Source organism: Tupaia chinensis, unplaced genomic scaffold (genome assembly GCF_000334495.1).
Source record: "Tupaia chinensis unplaced genomic scaffold, TupChi_1.0 Scaffold000226_1, whole genome shotgun sequence".
NCBI classification, from domain to species: domain Eukaryota; kingdom Metazoa; phylum Chordata; class Mammalia; order Scandentia; family Tupaiidae; genus Tupaia; species Tupaia belangeri.
Window position 1 is genome coordinate 8198967 of NW_006159701.1, and position 11631 is coordinate 8210597.

Genomic DNA, 11631 nt, shown 5'->3' on the forward strand with positions numbered 1-11631 from the left:
ATCCAAAAATAACTTGATAAAATAAGTATGTATATATCATTTATTTGGTGCTAGGAAATGTTAACAAATTTAATCCTTTAATAGATGCTCTTTAAAAAGGAGTCTTGCTGTATGCATATATTACTAAAAGGAAACCACTATATCTGTGATTATAGTGTGTAAACGATAGTGTCAGTAATTAATTTTATTATTTACTCAGTTTGAGGTCACAAATGTAGTTATCCTCACCATCTTACTGTCTCTGTTAGTAGTTTGGGAGGTCATTTTCCTGGTAAGTAGCTGAAAGACCCTTAATCATCATGCCTAAGCATTAATTTCCTTACACAACTTACCCTGAAAGGGAATGTCAGCACTTAGAGAAAAACAAAACTAACAGTTGGGCTGCTTTTTAAATTTAATTTGCTGCTTCATTTCCCCCTGTTGTAAGCCATTTTGTCATGGTTTGATCAAGTTTGCCTGTCAAGTTGCTCCCCTTCTAGAATTAATTCTACTTCACTTCCCTTTTTCTGAATTTAACATCAGATCGAGGAGTCGGAAGATTTTATTTTGTTTGGCTTTTGAAGTCTTGCAGTGCTGGCGACTGCTCATGACTGTGCATTCAAGGTCAAAAGGACAGGCCCCACTGAAAATCTCAGCACAGCCTGTGGGCTGGAGTCACTTCCGGAAGAGCATGGCTTAGGACACTGGGTCTGAAATGCAGTTAGTGTCACAAAGATTTGACCAGTCACATATTTAGAGTGTTAAATATTTATCATATATTTAGAATGTTAAATATTTATGTCAAGGAACTTGTTGACTGGGAAGTTTCTGGACCAGAACTAGGTTGAAGAGGCAATATTTCCTTGATTTTTGTAATCCAATCTAGGAGATCTCACAAAGGCTACCCAAGTTTTATAAATAAAAAGGTGACCATGAAACTGTTAAATCAGAATTTCAAAGAAAATTCTCCTTATTTTTAACCTCCCTAGAGTCTTTAGCTAAAATGAGTACTTATAACGGAAACAGTTAAATAGCTCACTTAGCTGAGACCTGGCTTCCCCTTCCACTCTGCTGCTCCCTTTTCCCATTCTTGACCCCACCTTTGCTCCTTTCTCTTATCTCTCCCCTCCCTTGGAATTTTTTTCCCTTTGGCTTTTAAATTTTCTTCCTACCTCACTTTGTATTACTCTTATCAGTCCTTTCAAGAAATCATGTATATATATATATATATATATAAGAATACACACTTTAATTGAATTAAAATAAAGAGTTTCACCCCTATTAGTTACTCTTTTTTGTTGTTCAAAGTGGGGGAGTTCCTGGAAGGATCAGCAGGTGGTATGGTGGTTAAGGTGCTGGACTCCCACATGGCCCACTGTGGTTCAAGTCCTGGACCTGGTGGCTTCCGCCAGTCCGCCTTCCCTCCGTCCCTCCTTCCCTCCCTCCCTCCCTCCCTCTCTCTCTCTCTCTCTCTCTCTCTCTCTCTCAGGTGTGCATGCCCTGTAGCAATTGAAAGATCATAAATAAAATTAAATAATTTTTAAAGAGTTACTGGATAGAGTACTTGCCTTTTGTTCATTTGAGTTAGAAGACAAAATAATTTCTAATTAAATCTTCTTTAAGTTTTATTTGCAGCTTGTGTTGTATGTAATCTCCTTGTTTCTGTTTTTGGTTTTGTTTCAATTATGCCTTGTAGTTTACCAGTATTTATGTAGGAAAAGGGTGGGCTTTTGTTGGTGGTGGTGTTTTTAAAGCAAAGCCTGTGTAGACTTTCTCAGCTTGGGTTCCTTGACATTTTCTGTGCTGTGCATACAAATTATCTGTAAGTTAGGAATCTGTAGCCTTTAAATATTGGTACACTGGGGACCAGCAGATGGCATAATGGTTATGGCACTGGACTCCCACGAAGTCGACCATGGTTCAAGTCCTACACTTTGGCTTAAAACTCATGCCAGACACATGTGTGTGTATGCCCAAACTCCCTAGAGGAGGATGGAGGAAAAGGGATTGCTGCTTGGCCATCCCCTCAATGGGCGATTTCTTGCTTTCTGTCTTTCCATCTCTCCAGCAAGCGCACATACCCTATACCAAAAATCTTTCGGGGGAAAAATTACCGGTACACTTATATCACAGAGGTGCCTTTTAGAAATGCACAGTGAAAGCATTTCAGCTTAAATTTTCTTTCTAAACAATTTCAAGATTTTTACAGTTTCCCAGTTGATAAATAACTTAGTTATGATAGACTTTGCTGGCATCATCATTTTGTTTGTGACGGCCATGTTTTATGTATAGTGATAACATCAGCACTCAGGTAGAGCATTTTAAAAATGTATTCTTAAAGTAGTCGCAATATTTAGAAGGTAATTAAGAGTTAAATTTAAAATGTTCAGTACACTATCTAATAGGTTTTTAAAAACCCTGTAAACATGAGATTCTGTACGTTATGACAGATTTAATATTGCTGCATACGACCATCGAGAAAGCCGGAAGAAGGGCTGAGCTTGATACTAGTGGCTGAGAAATACAGGCCGCGTGTGCCGGCAGCAGCGCCATGCAGCAGCGCCGTCTGTGCCGATGGAAGTGCCGCCTAACCCTGCTGTGCAGCATGGTGGCCCTGCAGCTGGCTTTTGTTGTTGTCATTTTAAATTTTTTAACATACATGCATGCGTACGTTTATTTAGTTGTTTGTTTGTTTTAATTTACCAGAGAGGGGCAGAGAGAAAGGGAGAGGGAGAAAGAGAAAGAAAGCCTCCAGGGTCCAGGACTCAAACTGCAGTCGGTCACTCATATGGGAGTCCAGCGCCCTTAACCACCATGCCACCTGCCAGCCCCCATGTGGCTGTTTTAATCATTCAAACATAAATATTTTAATTAAATGAGTATAAAATTTTTACCAGAATTAACCATCAGGTTCAAAATGTTACATCAAGCCTTTTAGACCAAGTTAGTGCCTATACACTTTAGGGAGCCTGGTGAGGTACACAACGAGCGAGAAGACGGGGAACCCAAGACGGCAGTGAGCACAGCTGTCTCAGCTCCTGCGAGTCTCTGTCCTTAAAAACCTACAGAGTATGTTGCCACGATTTTCTTGTGAAGATGTTCTGGTATATGTTAACTCTTAAGGGTTAGAGCCTTGTCCCTGTGCTCTGTTTAGCCCGAACTGGCACTGAAAGACATGAATGCCGGCTGTAGCCTTGGTGGTGGTGCCAGGTGGTCCTAGCACCTTCCCTCTTTGGCTCTTTGCCTCGCCCTCCCCTCCTCTGAGAGGCACATTGGTGGTTGGAAATGGAGCCGTTTGGGCTGGAGCTCTGGCCCCTGGCACTCGGGAGGCAAGCATCCCAGAACCACACCTGTGCTGCCCTGGCACGCTCTGAGAGTCTTCTCTGCTGGCCCTGGGCAGCCTTGTCTGTCAGACAAGGGACACGAAGGTGCCTGATCCCAAGGGTGCTTGCTTTACCCCTCAGCTCCCTACGTGCCTTGTGTTTGTTAACATGTTCTATGGAGGAAGCGAAGGACTGTTCTGGAATCACTCCTGTGGATGGGCTCATCCTCTGAGGGATTTGAGGGATTTTAGGGATTTACTCAATTCTCGAGAGTAGCTGGTGTTCTCAGCTCCTTGCTGCATCGAGGTTAGATGGGCATCAGTGTGCTCTTCATTCTCACTGCAGGCGAACAGCACTTCTGCCTGTGGTCTTGATTCTCTAACCACTGTTTTTGAAGACATGGACAAATTAATTGGTAACTGATCTTGTTTTGTACCAAGGTAGGCCTATACTGAGACTCACAGAGAATTGGCTTTGGGTCCTTTTTAATGACCACATCTTAAGCTGGCCCATCATATTTCCTTTGAAGTTACTGTAACTAGTAGTAAAAGTCTTTCTAAAGGACTGGGGTGCTTTGAAGGAGTTCCTTTTCCTACATAGCTAAATTTCATGCATTAGACTTAATTAAGCAAAATTAGGAGATCCTTAAGTAGGACCCAGGAATGAACTGAGCGGCTCCCATGGTTGCCTAAGAGAGAGGGTCATGTCACCTGGCCGTATCTGATGATGGAACCCAGCATCGCGCATACCTAACACCGTCCCTCTCCAGCCCTGGCACAGTCTGTGCCTGCAGGACACTGAGTCCAAGACAGTAGCATGGTGAGGTTAGCCAGACGATGGCCTTGAGCTTAGAGAGAGAGAGAGAGCGAGCTTGCGCGCACACGCATGCATGTGCGCTGGAGTATGCATGTGAGAATGTGTGTATGTGTTTAAGTTCTGCCTATGCTGTCTTCTAATAGTAAATTTAAACTAATTCTATTTTAACATAATACATACAGTTATATTTTATATGAATCAAATGTTAATTGATTGTTAAGCAATAATATACTTTCAAGACGATGGATGGTTTCAGTGAAATCTACTGTAGAGATCAGTAGTGGCTAAGTTAGACTTCGCGCCATCCAGCACGTTCAGTTGATGAGGCATAGAGGAGCGGTGATGTCTGCCCGCGTGCTGGTTGTACACAGTCCTTTTTCTTTCACTTCAGTTTCCACGGGCTCCCTTGCTCAGCAGTATGCGCACCCTAACACTAGCCTGCACCCACATACTCCACATCCTCAGCCTTCAGCCACCCCCACTGGACAGCAGCAGAGCCAGCATGGTGGAAGCCATCCTGCTCCCAGTCCCGTTCAGGTAAGGAGAAGTGCGGGCCTGCTCAGTCGCTTCCTCGTCCAAGGGACAGAGTGCTTCAGTGCCAAGCGAGATGCCAGGCACTGTGCAATCAGACCGCATAGCATGTCTGCCCTTGGGGGTAGGTGGCATACAGCTGTGCCCCTGGGACTTGGCGTTTCTAAATCACATTAAGATTCATATCAAGGCCTGGCCTGGCGGTGGGGTCATAACACTGAACCGCAGTGGTAGAAGCAGAGTGGCCAGCAGTGAGTTCACATCCCTAGTTGGCCTGGAAACGTGCAAGGTGCATGTGTGTACCCAAGATCCTGACAAGCTGGAGGGCTGTGGGGAGGGACAAGACCTTGTCAGGACCCCATCTCTCTCTCTCTTTCTCATACACATGCACCCAGTCTCATAAACAAACTTTTAAAAAAATGCACATTGAGAATAAATCATTGGATTTAGAAAGTTATTAATGTTGAATCAGATTTAATGAAGTTCATCATTCAAAGCAAATTCTATTTGGACCTTTTATAAGTTTATCTCTTTCACAAGAGAGAGACAGACAGACTTCTGGTGTCTGGTGCTGTCTTTCCCACAGTCTTCTAGCCAGATGGTACCACAGGCATACTGTGCGTTCATGTCACCTGGGAATCTGAACCTTGAGCTTTCCCCTATGGCTCCAGTATTGCGTAGCAGCAACCGGCCTCCTAGGCCAGCGCAACTGGGCCCTTGAAACTTCTTAAACTTCTTTAAAGTTCCTGTGATCAGATTTTACCCCCATTCTCTATTGTTAGGTTTTTTAGCAAAGGCAGTTAAGGATCTCTTTGGTATATCTCAGTTCTCCGGGGCAGTAGTCTTACCTGACCTCTGCTTGGTGGGGGCTTGTTAATTGCCAGGCTGGGGATCAGGCTCCTGCCCGCCAGAAGGCCAGCTCTGTGGACCGGAGGTGCCCTGGCCCCACGCGGTACTGCTCTGTACCTTCTCCCATACTCAGCCCAGGTGGGCGCAGTGCTCAGCTTTGTGTGTGACCCTTAACTGCTCTTCACTGAAGGTTTTCTCTCACTTCTTTCCCGTTCCCTCACAGCACCATCAGCACCAGGCCGCCCAGGCTCTCCATCTGGCCAGTCCACAGCAGCAGTCAGCCATTTACCATGCGGGGCTCGCGCCAACCCCGCCTTCCATGACACCTGCCTCCAACACGCAGTCGCCACAGAATAGTTTCCCAACAGCACAACAGACCGTCTTTACGATCCATCCTTCTCATGTTCAGCCGGCATATACCAACCCACCCCACATGGCCCACGTACCTCAGGTAAACCAGCCTTAGCCAACTCCTGTGAAGACGAAGTCGGTACGAAGGGTGTCAGTTAGGCAGCGAGGGCCAGATGCTCTCCAGGCCAGGAAACCCTGTGTGTGGTGCCATTTGCCTGTCTCCCCTTTCCCGTTCAAATACACGTGATCTGGCCCTCAGTGATTGTGTGCGTGGTCTGTAATGGCATCAGCAAAGTTGCTGATTGTTCAGTCCTTTACCGTTTCTCCACTGAGACCTAAAAACACCTTTGATCTGGAATGCAACCCAGCCCTCTTTTCCTCTCTGTGTCTGCTTTGCTGTGTCTATATGGCTTTGTTAGTATGTATGTGTCTACATACTACAGCCCTCCACACATGTGTACACGGAAGCCTGGCAGGGATGGTGGGCCTTCACAGTTCTCAGCTCTCTGAGGTGACTGCCCTGGGCCTGTCAGCTTGAACGTTAGTCACACGAGTTTCAGAGCAGCCTCTCCAGTTGTTTTCCCTGGTGATCCACAATCCTCTTTGCCCATATTTTGTATTTCTTGAGAGGTCTCGGTCTTGGACGTGGTGCAGTGTAACTGGAAGCTGGAAGCACCCCATGTCCCTGTTTTTCTTAGCGAGCACCCCTGGAAGCACTTTGGAGCTCACCCCAGTGTCAACTTCTGAAGCTTGTAGTTGCGGTTGCCATCTCTGGTTGCTGTCTGCGTCAGCTGCAGACAGCCGTCCTGTGCAGTGCAGGGCAGGGCCGAGGTGACTGAGTGGGGAAGGAGCTGCACTGAGGTTGGGCTCTATGCTGTCCTCGAAGCCTTCTCTGGGCTCTTGAGGGTGAATTGTTTGCAGTGGATGTCTGTTACTTCACGCAGGTGCTCAGGTGGATCTGAGAGACCTGCCTCACTGAGTGCCATTCCTGTCAAACTGTGGGCCGTGAGGCTCTGGCGAGGTGTGGGCTAGAGACGTGACTCAGTTGGCTCGATCTCTGAAATGGCTGCCTTGGAACTAGAGGTCCACGCCCTGGGAAGCCGGGCATCCCACCCTGCCACGGTCAGGCTCTGTAGTGTAGCACACTGCATCGATCGGCTTTTGACGTGGGAGGGAGCCGGTTTGGTCAGTGCGGGCCGGTGCGGTTTGGTGGCATCAGCTTCATGAGAGCTGGGTCCTGACAAATGTCTAGCAGAGGCTGGTGGCTAAGTAGGTGGCATGTGAATTGACTTGTAAGTTCAGGTGTCCCTAAAACCCCAGTTTTCTGGTTTTGTGCTGAAAGAAAGGTGAACACAGGGAAGCCCAAACACGCCATGGGCTCGTGTGAATATGAGAGAGTAAAAACAGCATTTCACTCAAGGCTTAGCGTGGTCTAGAACAGTGCGCCATAGGGGAGGCAGGACACAAGGCTCTTCCTGGCCCTGCTCGACCCCTGCAGAGCTGGGGTTCCACTATTTGGGCCGATCAAAGTCACCTTTCCACCTTGACAGACCTGGTTGACCTTGCTGTCACCTGGTGCAGGTACTCGGGGCTGGCCCAGGTTGTTTCAGGTCACACCTTCCTGTCCCACTGGAGCCATGAACTGCGAGCCTCTCCCACTCCATCAACAGACCTCTGAGAGCTTAATTAAAGGGAGCTCTCTCCCTTCCTGCTTGGTGAGCAGGAGGGGAAGGGGTGAGCGAGGAGAGGTAAAGAACCCATGTGAGAGCATTTGACCATCCCTGCTTATAATGTAGTCATTTGCTTGCCTACTGAAAGGGATGTCGCTGATGCACGACCATTCCAGGCCCCACGTGGAAGCCTCTTGGCACCTTGCGTCGTCCTCAGTTGAGAAGGCCACCTTGGGGCGGAGGTCTGCTCTTTGTGAAGCTCCCCCCCACCCCAGAGTGCAGTCATGAGAATGACAGCCAGGACCTTGCAGCCTGAGTGTACCCAGACTCACTGCTGCCTGCCCCCAAGCCTGGCAGGTTCTGCCAGAGCATGTCCAGGTCAGTCGATGATCTGCTAGGGCGTGTCCCCAGAGGAAAGGAAGGGGCCCTGAGGCCCGCCACTGCCCTCTCCTGAGAGTCCCATCCCAGTGAAAGGAACACAGTTGACATGTTGTTTAAGCCGGAGATGTTGCCTGTATGCGTAAAAGAGCTCTCTGTTTCAGGCTCATGTACAGTCAGGAATGGTTCCTTCTCATCCAACTGCCCATGCGCCAATGATGCTAATGACGACACAGCCACCCGGCGGTCCCCAGGCCGCCCTCGCTCAAAGTGCACTACAGCCCATTCCAGTCTCGACAACAGCGCATTTCCCCTATATGACGCACCCTTCAGGTGAGGCGTGTGTGTGCAGGGGCCGCCGGGGCACCCCAAAGCATTCTGCTCGCACAGATTGAATGGCAGGCAGGGCCAACGCTTCAAGCCCCGCATTTGAGACCTAGCCAGATCCGTCTGAGTGTGCACAGGAGGGACTGTGCCGAGCAGCTCAGTGTCAGGGCCCGAGGCTTCCGGAGCCGAGTCTGTGTGTGTTCTGGTCCACGTACGTGCAGGATCGGGCTTGCTGGGAGCAGCAGCAGCATTCTGTGAGGCTGGTGCATGCCTAGGACTCAGTTGGCCTTCCTTGTCATGATAGGCTGGCTAGGGCAGCGCTTCCTTCCTGAGTCCGACAGTCTGACCCGTGGGGGGCTATGGCCATGGCAGAGTCTGATGGTAGCTCTGGAGAAGACACGAGAAAGTGCTGTGATGGACGGTAGTGTGCGAGTGCAGTGTCAGCTCCCGCCTGTGCCCGTCAGACCGGGAGAGACCGCCCCGTGACCGAGCGCTCATCCTTGATGGCTGCCATGGCGACACTTCAGTCTAACCTGTATTCTGAAAGCAACACTGGTGCTTGGCTAGTACTGGGGAGGGGATATGGTAAGGCCTTTTCCACCCCATGAGCAACAAGTCTTCTGGGAGTTCTATCTGAAGTGGTTTTACGTCTGACTGGTTTGTTTCTCCCTCCCCCCCCACCATGGTGCAGCTGGGAGAGGGGGAGCAGATTAAATTCTGAGTCTTGCTCAGCTAGCACAAGGGTAGTTCACAGTCGTGTGCCGCAGAGCCCCTAGGCTGATGTGTGCTGTTGCCCGTTTCCTGTTTAAATGCTCACTCTTCTTTCTTACAGTACAAGCCCACCACCAGCAGCAGTTGTAAGGCTGCCCTGGAGGAACCGAAAGGCCAGATCCCCTCCTCCCTTCTACTGCTTCTACCAACTGGAAGCACAGAAAACTAGAATTTCATTTATTTTGTTTTTAAAAATATATGTTGATTTCTTGTAACATCCAATAGGAATGCTAACAGTTCACTTGCAGTGGAAGATACTTGGACCGAGTAGAGGCATTTAGGAACTTGTGGGCTGTTCATAATTCCATATGCTGTTTCAGTCCCGCAAGTACCCCAGCTCTGCTTGCCGAAACTGGAAGTTATTTATTTTTTAACGACCCTCGAAAGTCATGAACACATCAGCTAGCAAAAGAAGTAACAAGAGTGATTCTTGCTGCTATTACTGCTTAAAAAAAACAAAAACAAAAACAAAAGATCAAGACTTGGAACGCCCTTTTACTAAACTTGACAAAGGTTCAGTAAATTCTTACCGTCAAACTGACGGATTATTATTTATAAATCAAGTTTGATGAGGTGATCACTGTCTACAGTGGTTCAACTTTTAAGTTAAGGGAAAAACTTTTACTTTGTAGATAATATAAAATAAAAACTTAAAAAAAATTAAAAAATAAAAAAAAGTTTTAAAAACTGATACCCAGTTACTGTGTGTTTGTGTAAGCCACTTCTTTCTACCATAGGTACTTCTGTCAAGGCAGGTGGGTTGAGGGGGCTTTTTCAGTTTCCTGGAAGGTGGTTGTCAAATGTTTTTTTTTCTTCACCTTTAGTTCTGGTTCAAGGTGTCTAGAAAGAGACAAGCCAGAGACCCTCCCTGTGGTGGATCAGAGGTCGGCTTCAGGAGGAGGAAGGCTGACTTGAGGTGGGCAGCACGAGTCCCTGCCCCGGGGGCTGACGCCAGCTCTGTAAGCTTCCTTTTCACATCTCCTGCGTGGCCCCAAACGTGCTGTTAGCGGGACACCTCATCCCAATGCGGGCATCTGTTTTACCAGTAGGGGGCAGGAGACAACCAAAAAATGCAGTAAAGAAATCCAGAGAGCCAAAAAGCTAACCAGATGTAAAGTGTATAGACGCAAACATTTAACAGCCCCCAATGTGGGAGGAGGACAAAGGGCAAAACATAAGGTCTTAATAAAGTAAACCCTTTAAATATTGTTGCAACAAATCAAGATTCTGAAAACTCTTTAATTCACATACAGCAATTTGTACATTATAGCAAAATTTGCATTATTCAAGAATAAGTTACTTGTACAGTACATAAACAATACATAAAAATTTGCCAGATACCTTCTGCCAATGATGATACAAGATGAATTTGCTCGTGTGTTACCACAATGTGCTGCTTATTCCAACCCAGCACCGGGTGTCAGACGTGTCCTGCTAGGAGGCAGTGGATGGAACTCCTGTGGGAGCTGTCAGCACTAACGGGATGTTAGCCCTCAATCAAAGCAGGAAGGAACCGCAGGCTGCCCTCAGGGAGAGTGCAAGGCCTTGCTTTAGGTTAAGAAACTGTTATGTAAAAATAGTGTTCTCTGGCCCAGGATTTTAATGATTGCTATTCCTTTTTCCTACACGGTCCAGAAATGGTCAAAGGCAGAAGATTTATACCAGATAAAGCCATACGGATTGCTGGTCTAAAATTCAAGGCAGGTTAGTCGACTTAATTCTTTGGTGCTGGTGACGTTAGTTTGTGAAAGTCCAGTAGTTGACGGAAGCAGCGGTGTTGCTGGGAGTTGTCGAGTTACTCTGCAACTAGAGCTGACTGGGAGGAGCGCGGTGGTCAGACCGGGCGTGGCAGGAGGGTGGTGGAGGGTGCGAGCCCTGTACTAGCAGAGGGAAAAGGCAGTGACTTCGTGTCACCTCCTCCCAGGGCCATGAGGGGTCTTTCTAGGTCAGAATGTATGCGTGCTGTCCTGGAAACCCGGACACCTTTAGGAATGAGGCGTTCTGGAGGTGAGTGACTGACAGTGCTCAGCGCAGTCTGAGCTTGCCCTCGGAGGCCAGCGGGTTACAGCTAAGGTCACCGCACCCGGCACGCCTCTCGGCCCCACCTGAGAAATGAGTGACAGGGCTATGAGAAATGAATGCCCCTGGCTCGAAGATGTCAGCTGCTGGCGGGAGAGCGGGAGCTTGTTTCATTACGTCCCCACCCCTTCACCGAGCAGACCAGCGGGCAGCCTGGGCAGCCTGGGCAGCCTGGACATGACCGTCAGCATGACCTCCTGGTGAGCTGCTCGGTGAAAACGCCAAGTCCAGCTCGTACCCTCAGTTTAGGCCTCACAGCAGTCACCCTCTGACAGACCTGCTCTACTTGTAGAATATAAAGGGAAGGCAGGTGTTCTTGAAAATGGACCACAAGGGCCAGCAGTTGGCGTAATGGCTATGTCACTGAACTCCCATGTAGTCGACCGTGGTTCAAGTCCCGGACCTGGTGGCTTAAACTCACACCGGGCGTGTGCGTGCGTGCCCAAGATCCCGGGAGGAGAATGGAGGAGAAGGGATTGCGGCGTGACCATCCCCCCTGGGGGGTGATTTCTTGCTTTCTGTCTGTCTATGTCTTTCTGGCGAGCGGCTGCACCCTA

General features: G+C 48.2%; 1 protein-coding gene across 8 annotated transcripts in view; it reads left to right on the forward strand.

Moving 5' to 3' along the window:
• Positions 1-9366, forward strand: part of ATXN2 (ataxin 2) — a 76759-nt gene extending 67393 nt beyond the window's left edge. For 7 of the 8 annotated variants that reach the window (XM_014587650.2, XM_014587651.2, XM_027771643.1 and 4 more), the window contains 4 exons: positions 4510-4655; positions 5722-5949; positions 8062-8230; positions 9057-9366. In XM_014587650.2, coding sequence (XP_014443136.1) covers positions 4510-4655; positions 5722-5949; positions 8062-8230; positions 9057-9085 — 572 coding nt within the window. In that variant the 3' untranslated portion in view covers positions 9086-9366. The remainder of the gene's footprint in view (positions 1-4509; positions 4656-5721; positions 5950-8061; positions 8231-9056) is intronic. The other variant, XM_027771647.1, reaches the window with a different exon arrangement.
• Positions 9367-11631: the final 2265 nt, after the last annotated feature.